The sequence below is a fragment of the Nicotiana tabacum genome, chromosome 11 (genome assembly GCF_000715075.1).
Source record: "Nicotiana tabacum cultivar K326 chromosome 11, ASM71507v2, whole genome shotgun sequence".
Taxonomy (NCBI): Eukaryota; Viridiplantae; Streptophyta; class Magnoliopsida; order Solanales; family Solanaceae; genus Nicotiana; species Nicotiana tabacum.
In genome coordinates this window covers 151,876,372-151,900,268 of record NC_134090.1, presented here as the reverse complement: position 1 = coordinate 151,900,268, position 23,897 = coordinate 151,876,372, and the positions used below count along the sequence as shown (strand labels likewise).

Genomic DNA, 23,897 nt, shown 5'->3' with positions numbered 1-23,897 from the left:
ATGCACTGACAATAAAATTTATTTACATTATTATCGTAATTTAATTGGCATATAATATATTACTACTCTAGGTTTACTATAAAGAGTTATCGATTATTGTACGTCGTCAACTAATATGATGATATGGAAAATCAATATACTGTCATTGTACAAAACGATAACTTGACCTTTTTATAGTACACGTTACCCACCTTAACTTTTTTTTGGTAACTAAAACTTATGGTTTGAAATCTGTCATATCACTTCGTGTGGCTATAAATATTTCTTATTAAGAAAATATTGAAAGTTGTCAATCTTTTTGAAATGAGTAAATAAGAAAATAGTAACAATCTGATGACTATTTTATATCCAAAAATATGTACGGCTCATTCAAATATGCAGTTTGGACAGCTGTCCTAAACTTGCACTACATAGTATCAAAACTACTGTTTGTCTAAATTTTTTGGTAACATTTGATATATCTGTTTCTCTACAATAATATCATACCAAATACACCAGAGTTAAAGTGTGTGTGTATATATATATATATATAAAAACACGCAGCTACAACCTCATGCTAAACACATGGCTAGCCGAAAACCAAAAACCAAAACAAAAAACATAGTTTTCATTTTTGTTTGACCAGTTATATTGAATCCTTAAACAAACAGAACACGAGTACCTCGTTTAAAATGCAGCCACCTTTTTTTGCAAAGACTTTCTCCAATGCATGATTGCTTGGCAACAAACATATCCTTTTCAAACAAAAAAATAATGTTTTAATTAATGTACATTTCGAGCCAAAATATCCCATTTGTCCTGGTAATTAACGCTAGTCTCTGTCATTGACTCATTTATTGCAACAACCATGATCATGATCATGAATTCTTGTCACTTTCTATGTAAGAAAACACCAATCTTCTACCACCTCCCTACTATGAAACCCCATCAAGACGACTTTAGTATAGGGTTTATTATTATTCTAAAAAATTATATTCTTACTGTTCACTTTTAATTGTTCATTTTTAACTTTATAATCTCTTTAAGAAAAAAAAATAAAGTATTATAATTTTATCAATAATAATGATAGCATTTTCATAAGTCTTGAAAATGATTTAGAAAATGAGTAGTTAATAATAAGGGTAAAAAAGAAAAAAGATTGTCTTTCTCTTGATTTAGTATACTTCTTCCCTTCACTTTTACTTGTTCACTATTGACTTTGTACATCTCTTATGACATAATAGACAAGTAAAAGTTAATATACTTTTAGTATAGCGAACGCATGAAAATGAACAGAAGGACTATATAATTATTAATATATCTAGCAAGTAAAAATAATAGAAAAATTAGATAAAAATACAAAGCTAGAACAATGAAATTAACCTGATTGTAAATATTTATAATTCACTACTTAGGGTAATTATCTTGATTTTATTACCTCTTTTTCCTCACAAGCCACGTCGGTTATAAACACAAAAATTCTCTTCCTCTTTTAACAAAATTTTATAGTACTTTTTTTTATCTTAATTAAATATTTTTTATGTATATAACAAAGTACTAACTATACATCTAGTCAAACTCTTGAGAAATGGGCCCTCCAAATTTGTGGGGCCTAAAGCACTTGCCTTTGCCCACCCCTCAACCCCACCCCCTCCCTCTTCTTCCCTTTATATCTCACTCTTTTATCCATCTTTTCTCTCACAACACATTCATACAGCCTTCCCCCTTCGAAGGTTGAAGTTTTTGTAAATATCAACAACATTTTCTATGTGAAAAGAATTAGGAAACCATCAAGCTTTAAAGTATATATGAGAGCTTGAAAGGCCAGAAAGCTTGAATTCCTTTTTGATCTGTACAATATTTTCAGCTCAAAGCCGAAATAGGAAAAGCTGCAAGGACCACGGCTAGGCCTGACTTTTGACAAGACCTCGCTCATTCTCGCTTATGTTAATAAGATTCAATTATCTTTTTGTAACCATAAGTATAACACGTTGAATTAGTGGCTAATCCAATCACAAGTTTACGGGTTTGGCAGAGTTTAGTGCTTCGATCCTTTTTATATGTATATGTGCGAAAAACAATTATAGACCCTCAATTCAAAAGTCACAACGTCTAAATTCTAGATTCTGTCACTGCAGTTCATGAGTATGTCTCAGCATCTTCATCTAGCAAACCCTAACATTCAAGGCAAAGAACATGTCAAGAATTCTCCGACGAACTTTTCTGATCATGATCCACCGGATTCTTTTTGGCTTTCTAAAGATTCAGAACGTGATTGGTTTGATCAAAATGCAGCCATGCAAAGGAAAACCTCAATGAAGTTTGCATTTTCATGCAAATCCAAGAAAAATTCCAAGGCACTCTTGTCTTACCATTCTTTCTCATCTTTAAACCAAAAACCAAATACATCATTTTTTGCACTCCCAAAAACTCGAAAATCTTTCTCGTCCGATGGAAATCTTCGGGTCAACAAGGTGGCAAAGTCAAAATTTCGGTTCACTAGAAGCCGGTCTGAACCGGTAAGAAAGATGATGATGCGAGTAACTGAACCGGGTTCTCCAAAAGTGACCTGCACCGGAAGGATCCGCCGGTCGAAATCAAAGAAAGACAAGGCAATAAGAACCGGGTTCTGGAAAAAGGTGAGGGCTGCACTGAACATCCGGTCTGGAGCAAAAGGAGTGGATAGTGTAGGGACCGCTGAACCGGCCGGTTCTCCGGTTCTGAAGCGGTTGGCGACCCGTCGAAGGTCAGAGTCATAGTTTTCCTTTTTTATTTTTGAATTGAACTTGTTTTTGGGACGTTGAATCGAAGAAGTTTTTTATATTATTTTTCTACGATAGACATTATCTATATGTTTGGAGAATTAAAAAAATAGGAGTTTGGCTTGTTATGCTACTAGCTGTTTTTTTGGTTGTTACGAAAGATATTCTCAAAGTAGGTGAAAGATTATATATTGGCCACGTTGAATGATTGAGCTGGGGTTTGTCTGTTATGCAATCAAAAACTAAACAAGAAATTGGAGTTGATATATCTCAAGTTTGACATTCGATTAAGAAAAAAATATTGGTTAGAAGATGCTTTCTCTTTTAATGGATTTTACGTGATTAAATTATTATATTCTCGTCACCAAAAATTTATAACCCGGAAAAACCATCGTCAAACCGAGCGTCTCCGCAAAAAGCCTAATATCCTACTTGTCTAATTTACACTGTCAGTCGTAGCATCAGTCGTGATACACCAATTTAATTTTCTAATTAGGAGAGGTGGAACACAATCAGGGCGGAGTCAACTTTATACTTATAGATTTGGCAGAACTCAACTCAGTAGTTTCAATTCAAATTTTATATTTGTGTTTAAAATTTATTGAATAGGTAAAAGTAACGTATTAGAGCCCAGTAATTAAAGAAATATTATAGTTCAAAACCTATAAACTAAAAATTCTAGCTTGGCCTTTAGAAACAACAAGTAGAAGATCGATAATAGAAGGTTAATTATCCCCTTTATTTTCTTCCTGTTTTCAACTATGTTGGTATGCAAAATATTTTTCCGTAAATGTTTTTCCTGATATTATCATATTTCTTCTACAACTAGCTTCTTTTATTCACTAGCTTGTTACAATCAATATGTGAACAATATTATAAAACATTACTACTTACCGCCATTATATCATATCTCACTCCATTCTTTCAAACTTTATGGTCAACCAAACACCAAAAATGATTTGCATATGAATTAGTGCCAATCATAATAAAATGCACGATCAAGTCATGAAAAATGTGTAACGAGCAATCAAATTATCAAAACATAACCAAATCTCAACGAGATTTTGAATGCAATAGCAAGCCACCCTTTGAGTGGAGATGACTACATAAAGGGGTTAGGCCTTTTGCTGCTTTTTAAAAGAAATTAGTCGAAGTTTAGTAGAGTACAGAATGATGAAATTGAAAAAGAATAGTTAAAGTTGAATTAAGTTTTATGTACAACGTGAATTTCACCAGCAAATTTTTACTATTACTATTATTTCACTTGAAGTATTAGTAAACACGTCCTTATTATTTCATTGCTATTTCAAATACGGATAGGCAAACGGGTATTAGCAAATATTGAAACACTCCCTATGTTCTACTTTATGTGATAATGTTATTATTTGGGGAGTTACATACAACTTTTTACCACATTTTTTTTTGGAAATATTTTTTAAATATTCTGAATTATTAACTATTACTCCCTCCGATCCAATTTATGTAGTATTTGGGCGCTTATAAAAGCTTTTCATTAAGGATAGAGTTGGAATTTTAAGCTAAATTGTTTTCAAATTTAGAAAGGTATCACTCTTTTTGGAATGGACCAAAAAGGAAATAGGTTCACATAAACTGGAACAGAGGAAGTATGATTTATAGTACTTTTTATATAGTTTTTAAATATGTAAATTTTATTTTAAAAAAATAAAAAATTTAATATCCAAATTCACACCGAAAATTAGTCGGTTTAACCCTTGTATTCGAAAAAGGTTCACATAAACTATAATGCAGGGAATATGATCATGGACTGATTCCATGCAACCCTAAACCAAGACCAATATTTAGATTTGACAAGCAAGCCCACATCTTGTTTTCTTTAGCCTAATTAATTCTTGCGTTCTTTTTGGTTTTTTCTTTTCCCCATTTTGCTTTTAAATGAGCAAGATGTTAGGACAGAAAGAGAACTAATGTATAAGCCCTTCAGGGGCAAGGACATAAGACCAATCTTGAGATGACCACCGTCCACCAAATATGGTATGATCTTCATAAGATTGATAACCTGTTCAAGCCTGATAAATAAAAGATAACCCAAAAGGAACAAACACCACACTCTGATAAATAACCCCAACATGCGTCATGCTATAAACCAGACACAAATATCTCCATCTGGGAGGCAGCATACCAATTTCTTCATTTATTTCTTATTGTTTCTTTTCCGCGTCTACGGCACAATTGTACCACTCTCAATTTTCAAGGTCCCAACTTGAAGCAAAATGAACAAACATGCTCAAACGAGCTCTTCTTCCTTGTGTGTATGAATAACACAGTCAGATCTCGGGTATGAAATACAAGTCAGCAAATAACCCTTCTCCATTTGATCGTCGTCAAGAAATGCACCTTCAGATTGGTCGACTGTACCAGAAACCAACTTGCCTGCACAGGTACAGCAAGATCCAGCCCTGCATGAATAAGGCAGTTCAACTCCAGCTTCCTCTGCTGCATCGAGGATGTATTGATCATCGGAAACCTCAATTTCAGTCTCGTTACCATCGGGCCCAACCAGTTTCACCTTGTATGCTGCCATTGCAGAGACTTTGAAGGAAGACGATGACTTCAAGCCAAATGCTTTAGAAATACTTTTTACGGAACCCAACGAGCATTGATACTTGGTAAAGGCAGAGGATCCAATTGACGGTGCAACTTTGAGAAAACAGCCTGAAGGAACACTTATAGTCGACATACCTGCACCTACATAGAATTGTTTGATGAATTGAGATAAACTAATATGTAACACGACAAACCATAATCAAACGAAATTTTTTCCACTAAATAGAAATAAGCATGTGGAGGATGAGCACAAAATCTTAATGGTGGTTCTCAAACTCCTAGACCAGGCCACATCTAATTGATGGTTCCAAAATCATGCAGAGATAGAGTAAGAGTAACAGAGAATGCAAACCTTCTTTATGCCATTCAATTCCCGATTCATGATCAATTGATAAAGTATGTGTTACTAGTCATGACCAGCGAGGATATGGAATGTTGTAAGCATCCAACTTTTCCCTGGATATACCATGCATAACAACAACAAACCAAAATCCAAGCCAGTGGTAGCCCAATATGCTTAGCAGCATCTTATTACGGGGCTCTAACTTAATAAGTATATGCAGGCCAAGTTTTCACAAGTTTGGGCTACAAGACGAACTTCAAGTTTGGATTCTTAAATACTGAATTGGTAGAGAGGCTTCCTGAACCCAACAGAATTGAACCAATTGTATCAACACTTCCCCAGTGATTTTTTTTATAACGACTTCCCAAGCTATTTTAAGAGGAAAATAGTAATATTTGTCTTAAAAACATCTTGGATCAGCATCCCTATAACTCATTCTACTTCGCTACTGGCTCTATCGTCTACTTTATAACAGAATTCCAATTATCTTGAATTTTTTACTAGTAGTCTAAACAAACAAGTTCAGTTTGGCACACTTTTCATATCACAGCAAGTCTATCTGTACGATGCATATTTCAAGTCACTTCTTTTTCCTTTTTGATAAGTCATACATATTTCAAGTGCATAGGCTCAATTTCTGAGGCCTAAGATTTTAAGAGCTGTATCTTTGTCTGGATATACTTTTAAGAGCTGTATCTTTGTCTGGATATAGGAGAAACCGACTTCAGATCGAGGTTTAGTTTTCACAATGGAAAATTCATATATACTTTAACAGAGAAAGAAACTAAATGCAGTTTTTCCTCTCTTTGGTTTACTAAGTCTTAGATTTTATTAGAAGTTCGCTTTCCACGCAACACAGAGAAAATGAGTCCTAATTTTCACCATGCTTACTCCAAGTTTATAATATATCCTTTTTGAGTTTAAAATTTATCTTTGAAGGTTTGAATGTGTTACTCATACCTATAAATTGATCCTTAAATAAAATTATTGTTGATTGAAAGAAAAGCAAATACAGTGCCACTTTTTTCCTTCTACAAAACGTTGCTGCTTGTGCACCCAAGAGTGTCCTAGTGGTCAATGGAGCGGAGAGAACTATGATGCCTTTGGGATTACGTTGGATGCTTACTAGGTGATTTTCACGACCCGGATTTCCCGCCCTCAGGAGTCGTGATGGCGCCTACTGTGAGCTAGGCAAGCCGACTGTTTGATCAATTTACTTTTTTCCCATTTTAATCCTTTAACAATTATGAGCAATAACTTAAAGATAGCGGAATTTATATCAAGCGGAAGAAAAACAATAAAACTACTGAGTATAACCAATACAACTGTTTAAACAAGACTACCCAGAACTGGAGTCAGAGCTTCACAGACGGTCTAAGAGTACTACAAACAAAGTCTGAAAGATAACAATACACTGTTTCGGAAATACGTAAATGAAACAGGATGAAGGGACAGAGGGAGACGCCAGGGCCTGCGGACGCCTGCAGGACTACCTCCCTGCGATAGAACCATCTCAACTCTCCTGACCACATTGGCCGCCTCCTGAAAAGAAATCTCACTCCCCGTCTCCTTGGCCATTTGAAGTCGAATAGGTTGGATAAGTCCCTCAAAGAACCTCCTCACCCTCTCTCTCTCGGTGAGAAGTATGATAAGAGCATGACGGGCCAAGTCGATGAATCTGGTCTCGTACTGAGTAACAGTCAAGTATGGGAAGGGGAAACATGCTGCGGGGAACATCAATTAAGAATAGAAAGACAGCCGGTAAATAAAAGGTACACCATATCTCAGTCATCAACAAGAATCAGGAATCAATAAGTGCACGGCATCACCCTTCGTGCTTTTACTCTCGTCCTCACCAAAGAATCAATATAAATTGCACGGCATCACCCTTCGTGCTTTTACTCTCGTCCTCACCATATAATCAAGATAATCGGCACGGAATTGTACATCGTGCGGCACGACATCACCCTTCGTGCTTTACACTCTTCCTCACAAATCATACACGGCATCACCCTTCGTGCTTTAACACTCTCTCACCAAAACAATACACGTTCTCATCGATCCGTCCTTCTTCTTAACAAACAACACTGGCGCACCCCAAGGCGAAACACTAGTCTAATGAAACCTTTTTCAAGCAAATCTTGCAACTGCTCCTTCAACTCTTTCAACTCAGGCGGGGCCATACGATACGACGGGATAGAAATGGGCTGAATGCCCGGAGCCAAATCAATGCAGAAGTCAATATCCCTGTCGGGTGGCATACCCGGTAGGTCTGAAAGAAAAACCTCAGGAAACTCACGAACAACAGGCACAAAATCAATAGAAGGAACCTCAGCACTAGAATCATGAACATAGGCCAAATAGGCCAAACACCCCTTCTCGACCATACGTCGAGCCTTCATATATGAGATAACACTACGGGTAGAATGACCAGGAGTCCCTCCCACTCTAATAAGGTCAATTGAGCGGAGAGAACTATGATGCCTTTGGGATTATGTTGGATGCTTACTAGGTGATTTCTTCCGATCAGCCTAAGCCTTATTGGCAGAACTACATGGTACTTGTGATGGTAGGAGATAGCAGGTACCCGAGGGAATAGTTGAGGTGTGCACAAGCTGGCCCGAGCACCACCGTCGTACAAGAGATGTTGCCTCTTACAAACACTGGAGTACACTGATTCTTAAATCATTCATTCATATAAAAGACAACTATCAAATGATATTCAGCTTACAAGACTCAGAGTTTATGATGTTTGTTCATTTGTTGTCTAATGAGCAATTGCTCTTGTACTATAACTGTTAATCCCCCCCCCCCCCCAATTATTATTACTATTAGGAATTAAAAATTTTATATTAGGACAAGCATTATTGCATGAATAAAGCAACACCGTAAAAAGAGTAAGCTAAAAAAATACTAGCATATTTTTCTTTACACAACATAGACATACCTACTCATGCAGAGCAGGCTAACAATGCTGGCTAATAAATCCCAGCATGTCTATCCAATTTCCACAAAAAGTACAGGGCCATGATTCAAACAAACTTTAGAACACCCCTTGGAACTTTAGGCGACAAGCTAAAAAGCCAAGGATAATTCATAATTTACAGAAGAAAGAAGATAAGGTGGCAAAGGGAAGAAAAATCTTATTTTATTCTCCCTTGTCGGAATTTCATAGCTGTTTATGGACGAATAACGATTAATAGAACGAGAAGTGAGTATTTAAAGAACAGAATTTCATAGTTTTTTACGCATGCATGATTATTACTAGTTTGAATGTATGCCCTCTTTTCAAGTTTATACTTGTGATGAAGAATACTAGTTTGCAGTGTGGATAAGACACCCTCCGGCCTAGTTTGTGCATTTTGCAGAATCAGACTTGCACAGGAACACTGATGCACAAAATCCTAAACACTGCAAGGGGGTTTTAATAATTCAAACTTATGCGCCGGTCTGTATTGGGGACAGCAGGTGTGGATGCACTCACGCCTTTGCGTACACACCATCACACTCTATTAAGAAAATGAACCTTGGAATTGACTCAACTCCTACCAGACGCTCTGTTAAAAAGATGGTCCTTGGACTTGACTAAACTCTGAAAACTAGCTCAACAAGTGAGGTTTATTCAGGACAATAAAAAGATACTATAGTCCATACCCTCACAACCGAAGTTGAAGTCTAACATCCCAGCATGCCGAGGGTTGGATATTTCAAGAATGGATACATAAAATGGGACAGTAACAAAGTATGTGGTAGGAAGAATAAGATCCCTCTGCCATTACTCAAAAGTCTCGGGTTCGAGCATTGACAATGAACAAAATCCTATTTGGAAGCGATGACCCAGGGCGGAGGCATGGTATTACCTACAGATTCGGACGATCCCAGTAACTTTCTCTTTGTATTAAAAAATTAATTAAATATGTATAAATATTTAATTGGGAACCCAGTAACTAAGACGTGCTATGAGTTCAATGGCAAGTTCAAAACCCATAAACTTCAAATCCTGGCTCCGCCTCTCCGCTTCCCCCTGTAGTGGGCCTTTATGCAAATTCGGATTAGTTGGGGGCTCTAATGCAAATATTGGACACCGAGTGGGAAACTAAAAGAAAAGGAGAAACATAAAGTGGGGCCAAAACATTGGGAAGCTCAACATAAGGGATGAGTCATATCATATTAAAAGAATGAACTTTAGACCTAATTCAACCGTAATTGTTCAAGACAGCATAAAGAGACTACAATCTATAACATCATAACCAAAGTCCTCACATCTTAGAATTAGCTTTTAGGGTTAAGTTAAGCCTAAAATCCATTTCTTTAACAGAGGGGTGGGTGTCGCATTATTTTTACCAACTTATTTGAACATAGATGTCTTTAGCAGTCAGATAACAAGGACAGGAGCAAAAAAAGTGATCACAAAAGTAAAAACATCCAAAAAAAACATTGATTTGATCCAAGAAACAATCATTTTCTCTTGAGAAACAAATACCCATTACCAAAATCAACAAAAATTAGTAACCCCACAACTAGAGATCAATAGGGTCATGCGAAATAATCAGTACATAAAGCAGCAAAACAGAGAGAAAAAGAGACTTAAGGAAGTAAAGAGAATCTGAAATTTACAGGAATTAGCTTTCAGCCGTGCCTCAACCTCCTCGTAAATTCCGATGCTCGTTAAGCTGCTGTCAGTGACAAACACCTACAAGAACTAGAAGGAAGTCAGAAACAAAGAAGCTGTCGTTGTCACGTGATTTAGTAGGGATGCGGGTCCTACCGCACGCGACTTAGATCTTTCGGCCTTTCGACATCTTCATTGAGTCCAATGCAGCCAGATGGCCCATGTGGAGACGCAAAGAGGGATTGGCCCAATCTAGGTTATAGCTTGTTTGGTCCAATTTTTGGAAGCTAAAGATATTGAAGAATTAACCCGGCCCAATTTCTTAAACCAAAAATAGCAGATGCAGGTATAATATATACATATTTTATGTATTATATATGTATAATTATATATAATTATTGTATGATCTATGTATGACTATAAAAAATAAATAATGAATATGGTCGGCTACTTGTGTAAAGATCCCAAAAATATTTTGGAACTTTACACAAATGACGCATTGATTTTACTGTTTATTTTTTCTAGCCGGTATTCATAGATTATATATTTATTATACAGATATACATATTAATAAGAATTACATATATTATATATCTATTTATTATTTTAATTTAAACAATTGGGTGAACGACTATTTAAGTTCATTCTTCAAATATTTTAAAAGAGTACTTTTTATTGGGAGATTTGATGTATATGACCCAGAAAACAAAATATTTTTATGAAGTAGGAGAGGCAATTTTTTTTGAATTGGAAGATAACACAAGTTACACCATGATAGAGTTTGGTGAACAATTGAACAAATACAAGTGTCAATCGAGTAGAATTTGTGAACAATTAATAATATAGGTAGAGTAAATATAGCATAAAATCTATCAATTCGATATAATTATCCCTGAAAAGCTACGCGGATCCGGAGCTGCGCCATTCCTGTCAATCATCCCTACAGTCTGGTCGCCTGAGGAAGGCCCAAGTTGGCCCAATGGGCCACCACTTCGGGGCCGGCCTGGTGCAACTCTTTGTCACCCGTACTGGAATCCCACTCACACCGGAAGCTACATCTCAAATATATCTTTTTTATCGACGTTAGATAATATATGAAAATTATGGAGTAGATTTGGTTAGCTCATCAAACCGTAAAACTATATATTTTTCGGTCATACTATGGGGCATTTCATATATACCCACTTTTGGGGCACCATTGAGATTATACTTGTATTGCACATAAATTTACAAAGTGTACCCGCTCGGATCTGAAGTAGTTCAATCTCTTCAATTCAACTTAAGAAATCAAATCTAAAGTTATTTTATCTTTCAAATGCAACTTTAGAAATTTGAATATCAAGTAGTTCAATCTCTTCAATGCAACTTAAGAAATCAAATCTGAAGTTCTTGCATCTTTTAAATACAACTTAAGAAATTCGAATCTTAAGCAGTTCAATCTCTTCATTGTAACTTCAATCTTGAATCTAAAGTTCTCAAAAGTAACTTGTTCTTGGGATTTCAGCAATCCACAGTACTATTCAACCCCCAAATCTACTTCAAATGAGCTCAAATTTGAAATATCGCTTTTAAATATCATAAAGAACAAACCTCATCCATCAAATTGTCGAAATAACAACAAATATAATAAACTCATTTTGCAACCAAAAAGAAAAAGAAGAAACCCTAAGCACAAAGAAGAAGAAGAGAAAAGTGTATGTCTCTAAAGTTATCCAAAAACTAGGTATCAATTAAATTTTTTTCTTAAAAAGTGAGTACAAATTCAATTTGGGCTCGACTGTTTATCAAATTAGGTATCAATTAATTTTCTCACGGAAAATTGGGTGGTAAGATTATGGCTCTACTGTTTATGCTCGACTCTTTCCATTATATTTAACTAGTCTTAGAGTACGCGCGTTGCGCGTGGTCTTCGTGTTAATGAAAATAAATTTTGAAAAATAATATAAAAATATTTAAAAGATGTATTTGCATTATATATAAAAATTAATAAAAAATTACAAGTTTCAAAATGATAGATATTAATCACATTTAAGAATTTGATCCACTCTATTCTATTCATACCATTGTAATCACATAGACATCCAAATTCAACTATTACTAACATTTTTTATAAAGTTTTACCTCGATATTTATCTTATATTAGATATGATTTCTTTTTGAAGTACTTCTTTCATTCGGGACTAATCAACTCTTTTGTTGAACTCCCTAATCAAGTCAAACGACTCGCCAACATGGATAGATGGAATCTACATCATATAGGATAAAACAGCCAAACCAGACATGTCGTATATGACCCACCATAGATTTTCTAAAATCATATACAATTTTAGTTAGGACTAACAATAAAAGTCTCATCTCAATGATCATGTACAAAGTTTGGGATGTCAAACTCAATATGTAATTTTTTTCACATAAATGATCAATGGAGACAATGTTTTAATCAAAAAATAAAATAAAATACATATATATATGTCATTTTCTATTCATATTCCTTTGTATAAAATATTAATCAATATATTTACCGTTTAAAATAGATTTCACATTTAAAAAAGATTATCATTTAATTATCTTCTAGTATCTGGACAATAAAAGTAGACAAAAGAATTTGAGTATGTTCAAAAAAAAAAAAAAGATCATCCTGATTGCTCTTTAAAGTCTAAACTCGTGCCTACTTTATTTTTTTTTAATCAATTTATGTTTTTCATGCATTTTTTAACTCCCTTTTAAATATTAGCATAAAAATTGTAGGATCACGTAGTTTAGTTTCATTAATTTACTCTTTTTCATCCACGAAAAGTAACATGTAAAAATGATAACAAGTTACCTATATGGTTCAAATACGGAAAAAATTATGTAATGTGGAATTTTAATTGACTTTAAATTCCTAAATTTTAGGAATTCCTACATAGTTTAAATAGGAAAAGATTTATTAACCAAATTTTTAGTCGATTTTAAAGTACTAAATATTAGGATAATAATTAAATGACTATTTTGTCCAGTGAGAACTTTATTTTAAAAGGACAAAAAAGGCGAACAACAATTCGCTAAGGGCCTTCGTGCTTTTAATATAGTATAGATTACGTATTTTAATTTTGCTTGGGACTCTAATTTACCTATCTATATTATTATAAAAGCATAAATCTTAATGTCGGATTACCAAAATAGCCTTAAAATATTAAGCATAATAACTCACAATAAAAGGACATAATCGGAATTCTAGACATTAACTTTGTAATCCTATTAGTTTTAGGACATAATACTACACGTTAAGAATTCTACATGATTACCTTTAGAAATCTTATTAGTATAATTATTTCTAATACAAATATTAGCCTTGTAATCCTATTACTTTTAGGACATATTATGAATTTTAATTAATATCCATGGAATTGAAAAAAAGTAGGTCGCCTATCATTGGTTACCAAACGCATAATAAAATATTTTAATAATATTTCTTTAGTTACAACTTTTAAATAATAGAACCTGATACAATCATAATATAACTACTGATACGAAGTTGTACATTAAGCACTTGAATTTAATCATTGTATTCCACTTTTTTATTATTTTTTTGCGTTTGTTTAACAAGCGATTCTCTGAATAAAACGAAAAGAATGTAGACGATTTCCATGGGCATGTTGGCCCCAAGCTTGCGGATGGAGAGTAACCATTGCTGATAAGGCAAAAATAAAAATAAAAATAAAAATAAAAATCTATCTATATATAACTATATCCATATCTATATTATTATAAAGGCATAAATAAAATATTAGATTACAAAACAATAACCTTTAAATATTAAACATAATAACTCACAATATAATAAAAGAACATAATCAGAATTCTAGACATTAGCCTTGTATCCTATTAGTTTTAGGACATAACACTACACGTGATCCAACATGATTACCTTTAGGAATTCTATTGTATAATTATTTTCGGACATAGATATTAGTCTTGTAATACTATCACTTTTAGGATATACTTCTTAAAAATTCCTATTACTAATTTAATTTGAAAATGTATTATATTATTTAAATTCATTTAGAAATAGGAGAGTCTATATTATTATAAAAGTACAAATATAATATTAATAGACCAAAATAGGCTTAAAATATTAAATAGAAGAACTTATAGGGAAAGAACATAGTTGTAATAACTTATTTTTTGGACTACAATAACTTCTATATAATTTTTTTAATGTTTAAGATTTTAAAATCAATATAATCTTGTCTATTGAATTCTTATTAAAAATATGTAGGAAGGTTTAATAAAATCAATTTCATAAGAATTTTCCATATTGGTAATACATTACCACTTTATAATATTCAATACCAAAAAAATAAAAGTAATGCTAAAAAGACTGCATAAAGCGTTGAAATTGAGAAAAAAATCCCCAAGATAATATATTACTATATTATATTTGAAGTGCTTTCTTATTCAAATTAAAAAAATTATTATTAGTTTTTCGTGTAATATAGAAAATTATACTCAATTATTAAAGAACAACTAAGAAATTTTTTAGGAATATAAATGTGTGAGAAAAAAAAGAAAAATGTTAGTAAGAGGCAACACCACTAATGATTTTGCAAACATAAAGATCTAAAAGAGGAATGCCATCTATCTTTTTACTCTTTGAAATAAGATTTATGGTGGATAAAATTATAATCACGGTTAAATATTCAAATATGAGATGAACTAATATTAAGAATCTAATTCAACAGAAAATAAATTATATTTTATGTTAAAACAAAATAATTAAATCTTTCAATTAATTATTTAGGAAGAGAATCCAATTAAATTATTTTTAAATTAATCGTATGAGTAAAATTATTTTTCAAGTTAAAAAAAACATAATATTAAGAAGGTCATACAAGTGTTTGAGGAAGCACAATCAAAGCTAAATCCTGAACCAGAATAAGCTTTCAAGACTATATTATAAAAAATCGATCTTGGTATAGCGAGATTATCCTTTTCAGATGCCTCCGCGTGGAATCGAAATGATATTGCTATGTCATGCATTACTTGAAAATGTCAGATCCGGAGGCATGATATTGTTAGCAATAAGAACAAGTGGTGTACCAACAACGATTTTATTATAAGGTCATACAACTCACTTTAGATTAATATACCCTTTCAAATAACTGAAATAACCATCACAAATATATCAAATCAGATCTATAGTACTACTTTTATAAGGAAAACAAAAGTGATAATATGAGATGAAATGCTTTTGACTAAGCGTCAAATGATCGAATCAATTGCCCATAGTTTTAGCAATATATTGGATATCGATGAACCATTTAGTAGAAAAGTAATAAGTTGGGAGGTGATTTTTGTCAAGTGCGATCAGTTGTTCCAAAATTGACCAAAGCAGAAGCTGTACAAACTAACTTGCCAAAATTATACTTATGATCTCAAATGAAAAATATTCAAATGACAAGAAATATAAAAATAAGAACCGTTCCAACATTCATGACTTCTTGGCTCGCGTTAGAAACAAAGAAGAGCATCCAATAAAAGATGATTTGGTTCTTCTAAGTACACTTGATTATCAACCACAATGGTAATAGTAGTGCATTTAATAAAGAAAATATCTTCATCATTAGATTAGAATGCAATTTGTGCAAATTACATAATAGAAATTAAAAAGTTATCTTAGCTAGCAGAAATTAATATGTTGATCAACTAAATAAAATATTGATTGCTAAGTTTTATGGTAAAAACAAAATATTTTTTTAGTTTTGACTCAACAGAAGATGATACCAACAATAACTACCAAGAAGAATACTTAAATACTTTAATACCAATTGGCCTTCTATTGTACATATTTGTTGTCAAGTTCATTATTTCTTACGTTCTATTGTATATATTTGTTGTCAAGTTCATTATTTCTTACGTATGTTAGTGTCACTATATATATATAAAATAGACTAAGTTAAAATTGATCTTCCATTTAATATAGGTTTATGCCCGTCATGCTAATGAAAACTTAGATTCACTAAATAACTTATGTAATAATACACATATGGTATATAAAAGTTTTGACAATAACGTCATACATGCAGAACTTATGATATTGGTCAATGTGCGTCTAAGTATGTGTTTATCCCCAAAATCAACTTTCGTCTTCCGAAACTAAAGAATATCCTTTTGAATTTGTGTGAAAATAATTTTCAATATGTTTATATTTTGTAGTTATAATAAATAAAGCACAAGGACAAACATCCTAAATATTGAACTATATTTATCACAATATGTTTTCTTACACGAATAATTATATGTTGCATTTTTCAAGAGAGGTATCAACATCGACAACAAGTGTTCTGGTTTTAGAAGGAAACATATACAAAAAAATACCGTCTATAAAGAAGTGTTCGGTAAGATACCATACATTAGATACATTTATATTACAATACATAATTATTTACTTAACATGACTAAAACTGATCATTTATGTAAGTTCCGATGATATCCTTTCATTTTGAATTCACGTATTATGCTAATGTAACAATATCTTTTTGGCATTTAAATTATTGTTGTAGTATTACATACTCCTATAAATTTTCTCTCATTAATTAAATTTTATTATTTTTTCATATAAGTAAATATTTAAACCATCATGTGTCATTATTAACGTGCAACGCACGTTTATATAGATACTAGTATTTCTAATGGGTGCGATCAAATTCCTTCACGTAAGTTCTAACTAATGACATTAAATAATTGTTAGAAGTTGCTGAATAAAACTTTTGACCTACTAACAACAGGGTACCAACTGAAAAATGTAAAAAAACATAATAATAACAATTGAGGTAGTGGTAATGATGGCAAACAAAAAATATATTTGGCATAAGTTTAATTTCTATGAATTATCTTTTAAAAAAAAATAGATATTGTTGAGCCGGAATTGTTCTGACATGATGAGGGCTATTATGTGATTAAGTTCCAATTGATGGTGGATATGCACAAAATTTTCTATGCTGGACCTCACACCACCAACAATAAACCAATATTTTTGAAGCCACAGACACCTGACTTTGACTTAAGCCAGGAATTCCTAGCTGAGATCCTTCTATGGGTGATATTCCCTAAACTACCTACGAGTTGCTGGGATAGTGAGTCACTAAGTAAAATAGCCAGTGCAATTTAAAAATCATTGTGAGCAAATGAATGCACTACCAAGCAAACAAAAATTTCTTATGCAATGATGATGATAGAAGTCAATATAACAAAGACCTTGCCTACTTAGATAACTGTTATGGATTCTAGAGGCAGAAAATTTCAACAGCAGTTGGTGTATGAGTGGAAGCCAAGCTATTGTGACAAATGCCAGACTATTGGCCACACATGTACTACTCAACAAGGGCCTAGAATGCAACAGAATGAACAACCAAATAGAAGACGAGAAACAAAGAGAGTCACATATGTATGGAGATACAAATGGCTAGTGATGGTAGAAATTGCCAACAAAGTGAATTTGTTGCAACCTACCACAGTACAAGAACAAACTCAGGCTAACTTGCCAGTGGTGACACATGAGAATAGGCAGAATCAAGAGACGACTGGAGCAGGGGACACAAGAAAAATTTCAGCAGATAAAGGTAAAGAGGTGGCTAGCCTAGTGATAAACTTTGACAATTCCCTATGCTTTCACCTCCTACTAATAGGAATGGTCTTCATAGAGTAACAATGAGTACCAGTGTGAGCTCTTTCCTACCTCATGACAGAGGTGGGGGCACTCACAATACAAAATGGCTTGGCTAATTTTGAATTTCAGGGGCATCAATAAATGGTACAAGCAAAAAGAGCTGAAGAATTATTTAAAAACCAAAAACATAAAGCTTGCAGGTATCATTAAAACTAGAGTTAAGGAACATAATATGAAGAGAGTGAGCTCCCACACTGCACCTGGCTGGGAAGTTTTACATAATTACACTAGTGCAACTACTTGGAGAATTTGGCTAATATGGGACCCCAACTACTATACAGTTACCCTAATTAGAGTAGAAGCACAAGTTATCCATTGCCTAGTTAAAGGGATTATAGGTGATCAAGAGTGTCTGCTAACAGTAGTTTATGGTTACAACACAATTGAGCAAAGGAAGCAGCTTTGGGACAACCTGACAAAGATTGAACAAGGAATCTCCAAACCATGGCTTCTAGGAGGAGATTTCAACTCTGTGCTGCAGTTACAAAACAGATTACATGGAAATCCAATAAGTCTAGCTTAGGTCCAAGACTTCACAAAATGTGTTCAAGACTTAGGTATCAATTAATTGGCATGGGAGGGTGCATATTACACATAGTCTAACAAACAAGCTGGTGTTGACATGCTATTTGGCAGTTATAAATAGATGATACAATGGGGACACATAACTGGTGTCTATGATGTCCCTTTCACATTTGACATACCCCTATGAGCTTGAATTTCATAGTAAATCAGGACAGTATGAAAATACCTTTTAAGTTTTTTAATGTGCGGGTTGAGCATGATGCTTTTCTAAGCATTGTCCTGAAAGTATGGACTTAGAGATTACACAGCTGGAAAATGCAAAATATTTGGTTGAAATTGAAAAAACTTAGACCATTGCTCAGGAAGCTTAATATTGAGGAGTTCAAATTCATTAGACAGAAGATTGATACAGCCAGGAATGAGCTTGTTATAGTTCAAAAGAACATCAATGCCAACTGCACTGATGAGCTACTTGTGAAGTAGAAGAGGGAGCCCTAAAACAACAAGCTAGAGCAAAATGGATAAAATTAGGAAACTCTAATACAAGGTATTTTACAACTGTGATAAAGGAAAGGACTCATAGGAAACAAATCCAGGAACTAATTTCCTTGCAGGATGCAGATTAAATGATCCTGAAACTCTAAAGGTGGAGATTGTTAATTTCTACAAAACACCGATGGGGACTGCTGCTCATTCACTTCCTGCAATAGACAAGTTGGTTATGCAAAAGGGACCAAGCCTTTCATAACAACAGAGAATTTTTCTTTGTAAGGATGTAACTGAGAAAGAGATCTATGAAGGACTATGCTCCATCGGAGAGGATAAAGTTCCTGGAGTTGATGGATATAAGGCATGCATGCTTCTTCAAGAAGGCATGCCCTGTTATCAAAGAGGAGATCATAGAAGCTGTACTTGATTTCTTTGCTACTAACAGGATGTACAGAGCTGTTAATTATACTGCCATCACATTAGTACCCAAGATTGTCAAGCCTAAAATTGTAGAGGAGTTTCGACCAATTTCCTGCTGCACTATGCTCTACAAACTGATTTCTATGATCCTGGCATCTAGAATGTAAGTTATCATCACTACTGTTATCAATGAAGCTCAGGCTTGATTTATACCAGGGAGAGTGATTGCAGACAATATAATTCTAGCACATGAACTAGTGAAGGCTTATGCTAGAAAGTACATCTCACCTCAATGCATGATTAAGATAGGCCTACAGAAAGCATATGATTCTGTGAAATGGCCATAGCTAAGACAAGTTATGGAAGAGATGGGGTTTCCTCAATTATTCACCTTATATGTAATGGAATGCATCCAAGCAGTCAATTACTCCATCATAGTTAATGGGGAGCCAACAGTTCCCTTTAATGCTGCTAAGGGACTAAAACAATGTGACCCAATGCCGTCCTTCTAAAAAAAATGTCACCCTTCTTTTTTGCTATAGTATTGGAGCATCTGAGCAGAAATCTTAATGGCCCCAAGACAGCTAAAAAGTTCAAGTACCACCCTAGGTGTGCCAAGCTTCGGATAACATACCTTAGCTTTGCTGATGATCTACTGCTTTTTACTAGAGGAGATATGAAATCTGTGCAGGCAATACAACAAAAGTTCCTGCTATTTCCTCATGTTTCTGGACTATATGCTAATCTAAGCAAGAGTGAAGTTTATATTGGCGGAGTCCCTTCATAACACATGCAACAGATATTGCAGCACTTAGGATTCACTACTGGAGATTTGCCCTTCAAGTATCTTGGAGTTGCATTGTCCATAAAGAAACATAGTATCCTCCAGTGGCAGCCTCTCACAGATAAAATGACTGCTAGGATTACCTCTTGGACTGCAAAAACCCTTTCTTATTCTGGTAGAGTGCAGTTAGTTCAGAGTGTATTGTTTGGTGTCCAGGCTTTCTGGGTACAACTATTTGTGATGCCTACCAAGGTGATTAAGCTAATTGAAGGAATCTACAAATCTTATATTTGGTGAGGTGTCAGTATTTTCACAAAAAAAGCATTGGTTGCATGGGATAAATCTGTATGCCCAAAGCTGGAGGTGGACTTAATCTCACTAACTTGAAGCTTTGGAATCGAGCAGCAATAGCCAAAACTTGCTGGGATCTGGCACATAAACAGGACAAGCTGTGAATTCGATGGATCCACACATACTACATCAAAGAACAGCAGTTCACCAGCTTGACAACTCCACAACAATCTTGTTGGATGGTTAGGAAAGTTTTTGAGGCCATCGAAATACTAGAGAATCAACATTATGCGCAGACACACAAAAAAAGTTTAATCAGGCAAATACATTTGACTCTACTTGGTGACTACAATCGAGTTGAATGGATGATCAAAAGCAAGATTCATAATGTGACACATAATGCTTGAAAAACAATTGACCTCTGATAGGCCATGCAAATGGGGACTCAATGTAGATACACAATGTGTACTTTGCCAACTGCAGGAGGAAAATAGAGAACATCTGTTTATGAAATGTGAGTACACAAGAAATGTCTGGAACAAGTTGCTTCAATGGTTGCACATGCAATGTCCAAGAGCTTTGGACTAGCAGCAATATAACCAGTGGGTCATTGCCACGACCCAATTCCCGAACCTGGTCGTGATGACGCCTCTCATGAAGACAAGGCCAGCCATTCAACCCAATTAATCCTTTTAAGACAATTAATTAACACAATTATAGTATAAACATGGTATAATAATATCCAATAGCGGGAAGTATAGATAAAATACGGAAAATTCAACCCAACTCAACCCTAACCGGGGTGTCACAAGTCATGAGCTACTACAGAGTTTACTAAAATTCTACAAGGTATGGAATTAGGAACAAAGTCTGAAGATATCATAAATAACAGAAGATAAGGGAGAAAACGGGTTTGCGAACGCCATGCAGCTACCTCGATAACTCCGATGAAAACTGAACAGCAGAAAACTCGCTCTATGCCTCAGGAATACCTGTACCTGCACACATGGTGCAGGGAGTAATGTGAGTACTCCGACCCAGTGAGTAATAAATATAAATAATGACTGAAGGTAAGAGAACACGTTAAGGCACACAACATTCTATACAGAAGCAGTGAAATCATTTAAAATAACAATTCAGTGAAATATCATGTGAAATTTTTTTTAAACTAGTAAAACAGGTAATTTGGTAGTAAAATGACAAGTAGAAACCTGCCCCTCGGGCTCAATATCAAAACAACAAGTAGAAATCTGCCCCACGGGCTCAGTATCAAAATAACAAGTAGAAATCTGCCCCTCGGGCTCAGTATCAAAATAGTAATTAGAAATCTGCCCCTCGGGCTCAGTATCAAAATAATAAGTAGAAATCGGCCCTTCGGGCTCAGTATCTCAGAGCAGTATCAGCCCCTCAGGCTCAGAACAGTACAAAGCAACCAGTCAATGAAATAAGAGCACATAATTATTATGGCAGATAATTCAGATAAAGAATAAATGCATGAGTGCAATGTAATGCATATGACGGTACCCTCTAGTACCCACTGCGGCGTGCAGCCCGAGCCATCCATATTTATTTATCGTCGACGACGCTCATTGGGGGTGTGTACAGACTCTGGAGGGGCTCCTATAGCCCAAGCGCAATAACAAGCCATCTCGTGGCATCAATCAAGTCCTGGTCAGTCATTGTTACCTGACCAATTTATATCACACAGTGCCATTGTTACCACTGTTTCAAGTCACATCATACAGTGTCATTGTTACCACTGTTTCAAATCACTGCTGCGGCGCGCAGCCCGATCCATGCTCAGTCCAGAATTCATAATAAGCCCCTTGGGCATTTGTAAAATAGTAATTCTCAGCCCGAAATATCATTTAGAAATATCATTTAAGTTTTCAAATCTTAGAAAGATGGCTGAGTTTGCAAAACAGTATTTAAAACCTTGGACTGAGATCAAATGATATGCATGTATGCGAAAACAGTGATGTCAATCCCTGAAGGATTCGAATAATTGGCAAGAAGCCCAAATGTAAAAATTAAATCCAAGTAGAAAATACGGTAAAAACATCTCTCAGGACGGACTAAGTCACAATCCCCAATGGTGCTCTACCCCATGCCCATTATCCGGCGTGCAAGTCACATCAATATAGCGTTACGATGTGAAATTTCGGGGTTTCAAACCCTCAGGACATCATTTACATCAATTACTCACCTCGAACTGGCTAATTCTCTAGCTCACGACGCCTTTGCCCCTTGAATTGGCCTCCACGCGCGTCGAATCTATCTAAAATCAGAACGAATACGTCATAATATGCTAAGGGAACAAAGCCCAAGCGAAAACATTCGAAAAATATAAAAAATCTCGAAATTAGCAAAACCCGAGCCCCGGGCGCACATCTCGGAATCGGGTAAAAATTTACATTTTCAGAATCCTCATACCCTCACGAGTCTAACCATACCAAAATTATCCAATTCCGATACCATTTGATCCTTCAAATCATTATTTTACATTTTGAAAGGTTCCACAATTTTCTACCCAAATTCCATCTTAAATCACGAATTAAATGATGAATTCAGTGATAGATTCATGTACTCTAACCAAATCTGAGTTAGAATCCCTTACCCCGACCGAGCTCTTTGAAAAACCTTTGAAAAATCGCCAAAATCCGAGCTCTCTAGGTTAAAATATCAAATAAAACCCAAAACCTCGTAATTATAGAGTACCCCTCGGATTGCGACACCACTGACCGCACAAAAATGACTGCGGTCCGCGCAAAACCAGCGGGGTCCGCGCAAAAACGACCGCGGCCGCGCAGGTCTTGCTCTGCAGGGATAGGCTTTAGTATTTTGGCCATAACCTTCGCTACAGATTTCCAAAGTGCGATATCTTTACCTTTCTGGAAACTAGACACAAAGGGCTACAACCTTTGATTTTGAATCACCTCAAAATTCCTTGTGGATCAAAAGATATGAGCTTCCGAAGTAGGACCAGTAACCTGCAATCTTCAGTGACCGCGGCCGCGCTCACTTTGACGCGGTCAACGCTAGGCTAGCGCGCCCAGCGCGGTCCGCGCCACACCTGCTGCCCCCTCCATTTTCTAAGTTCCGGGGTGTTCGTACTCGCTCAAAACTCACCCGAAACACGCCCGAGGCCCCCGGGACCTCAACCAAAAGCACCAACGCATCCTAAACATTATTCAACCTCGTTCCAATCATCAAAACACCTGGACTAACACTAAAATCATCAATTCACATCGAATTCAAGCCTATGAATCTCAAGAACTTCCAAATTCCATTTTTTGATCAAAAACCCAACCAAACCACGTCCGAATGACCTCAAATTTTGCAGACAAGTCCAAAATGACATAACGAAGCTACAGAAACTCTCGGAATTCCATTCT

General features: G+C 35.0%; 3 protein-coding genes across 4 annotated transcripts; 2 read left to right on the top strand and 1 right to left on the bottom strand.

Moving 5' to 3' along the window:
- Positions 1–2,126: 2,126 nt before the first annotated feature.
- LOC107823672 (uncharacterized) lies at positions 2,127–2,738 on the top strand. The gene has a single exon (XM_016650363.2). The coding sequence runs from the start codon at positions 2,127–2,129 to the stop codon at positions 2,736–2,738; it is 612 nt and encodes a 203-aa protein (XP_016505849.2).
- A 1,988-nt stretch (positions 2,739–4,726) lies between these two features.
- On the bottom strand, positions 4,727–10,378 carry LOC107823673 (ferredoxin, root R-B2-like). 2 transcript variants are annotated; one of them, XM_016650365.2, is made up of 2 exons: positions 10,288–10,378; positions 4,727–5,468 (listed from the first exon to the last, which is right to left on the bottom strand). In XM_016650365.2, exon 2 carries the CDS (start codon positions 5,458–5,460, stop codon positions 5,008–5,010), a length of 453 nt encoding a protein of 150 aa, XP_016505851.1. In that variant the 5' UTR covers positions 5,461–5,468; positions 10,288–10,378; the 3' UTR covers positions 4,727–5,007. The 2 variants fall into 2 exon arrangements, with proteins under 2 accessions (XP_016505851.1, XP_016505852.1); XM_016650366.2 differs by having other exon boundaries at positions 4,727–5,462; positions 10,288–10,372.
- An 8,934-nt stretch (positions 10,379–19,312) lies between these two features.
- LOC142166068 (uncharacterized) lies at positions 19,313–20,508 on the top strand. The gene is made up of 3 exons (XM_075224481.1): positions 19,313–19,590; positions 19,989–20,118; positions 20,227–20,508. Exons 1-3 carry the CDS (start codon positions 19,313–19,315, stop codon positions 20,506–20,508), a joined length of 690 nt encoding a protein of 229 aa, XP_075080582.1.
- Positions 20,509–23,897: the final 3,389 nt, after the last annotated feature.

Excerpts from the sequence above, each read along its gene's own strand:
- LOC107823672 (XM_016650363.2), top strand. The coding sequence starts at position 2,127 with ATGTCTCAGCATCTTCATCTAGCAAACCCTAACATTCAAGGCAAAGAA.
- LOC107823673 (XM_016650365.2), bottom strand. The coding sequence starts at position 5,460 with ATGTCGACTATAAGTGTTCCTTCAGGCTGTTTTCTCAAAGTTGCACCG.
- LOC142166068 (XM_075224481.1), top strand. The coding sequence starts at position 19,313 with ATGAAGGACTATGCTCCATCGGAGAGGATAAAGTTCCTGGAGTTGATG. Across the intron at positions 19,591-19,988 it reads ATGATCCTGGCATCTAGAAT|AAATCTTAATGGCCCCAAGA; the intron begins GTAAGTTATCAT and ends GCATCTGAGCAG. Across the intron at positions 20,119-20,226 it reads GAGATATGAAATCTGTGCAG|ATATTGCAGCACTTAGGATT; the intron begins GCAATACAACAA and ends CACATGCAACAG.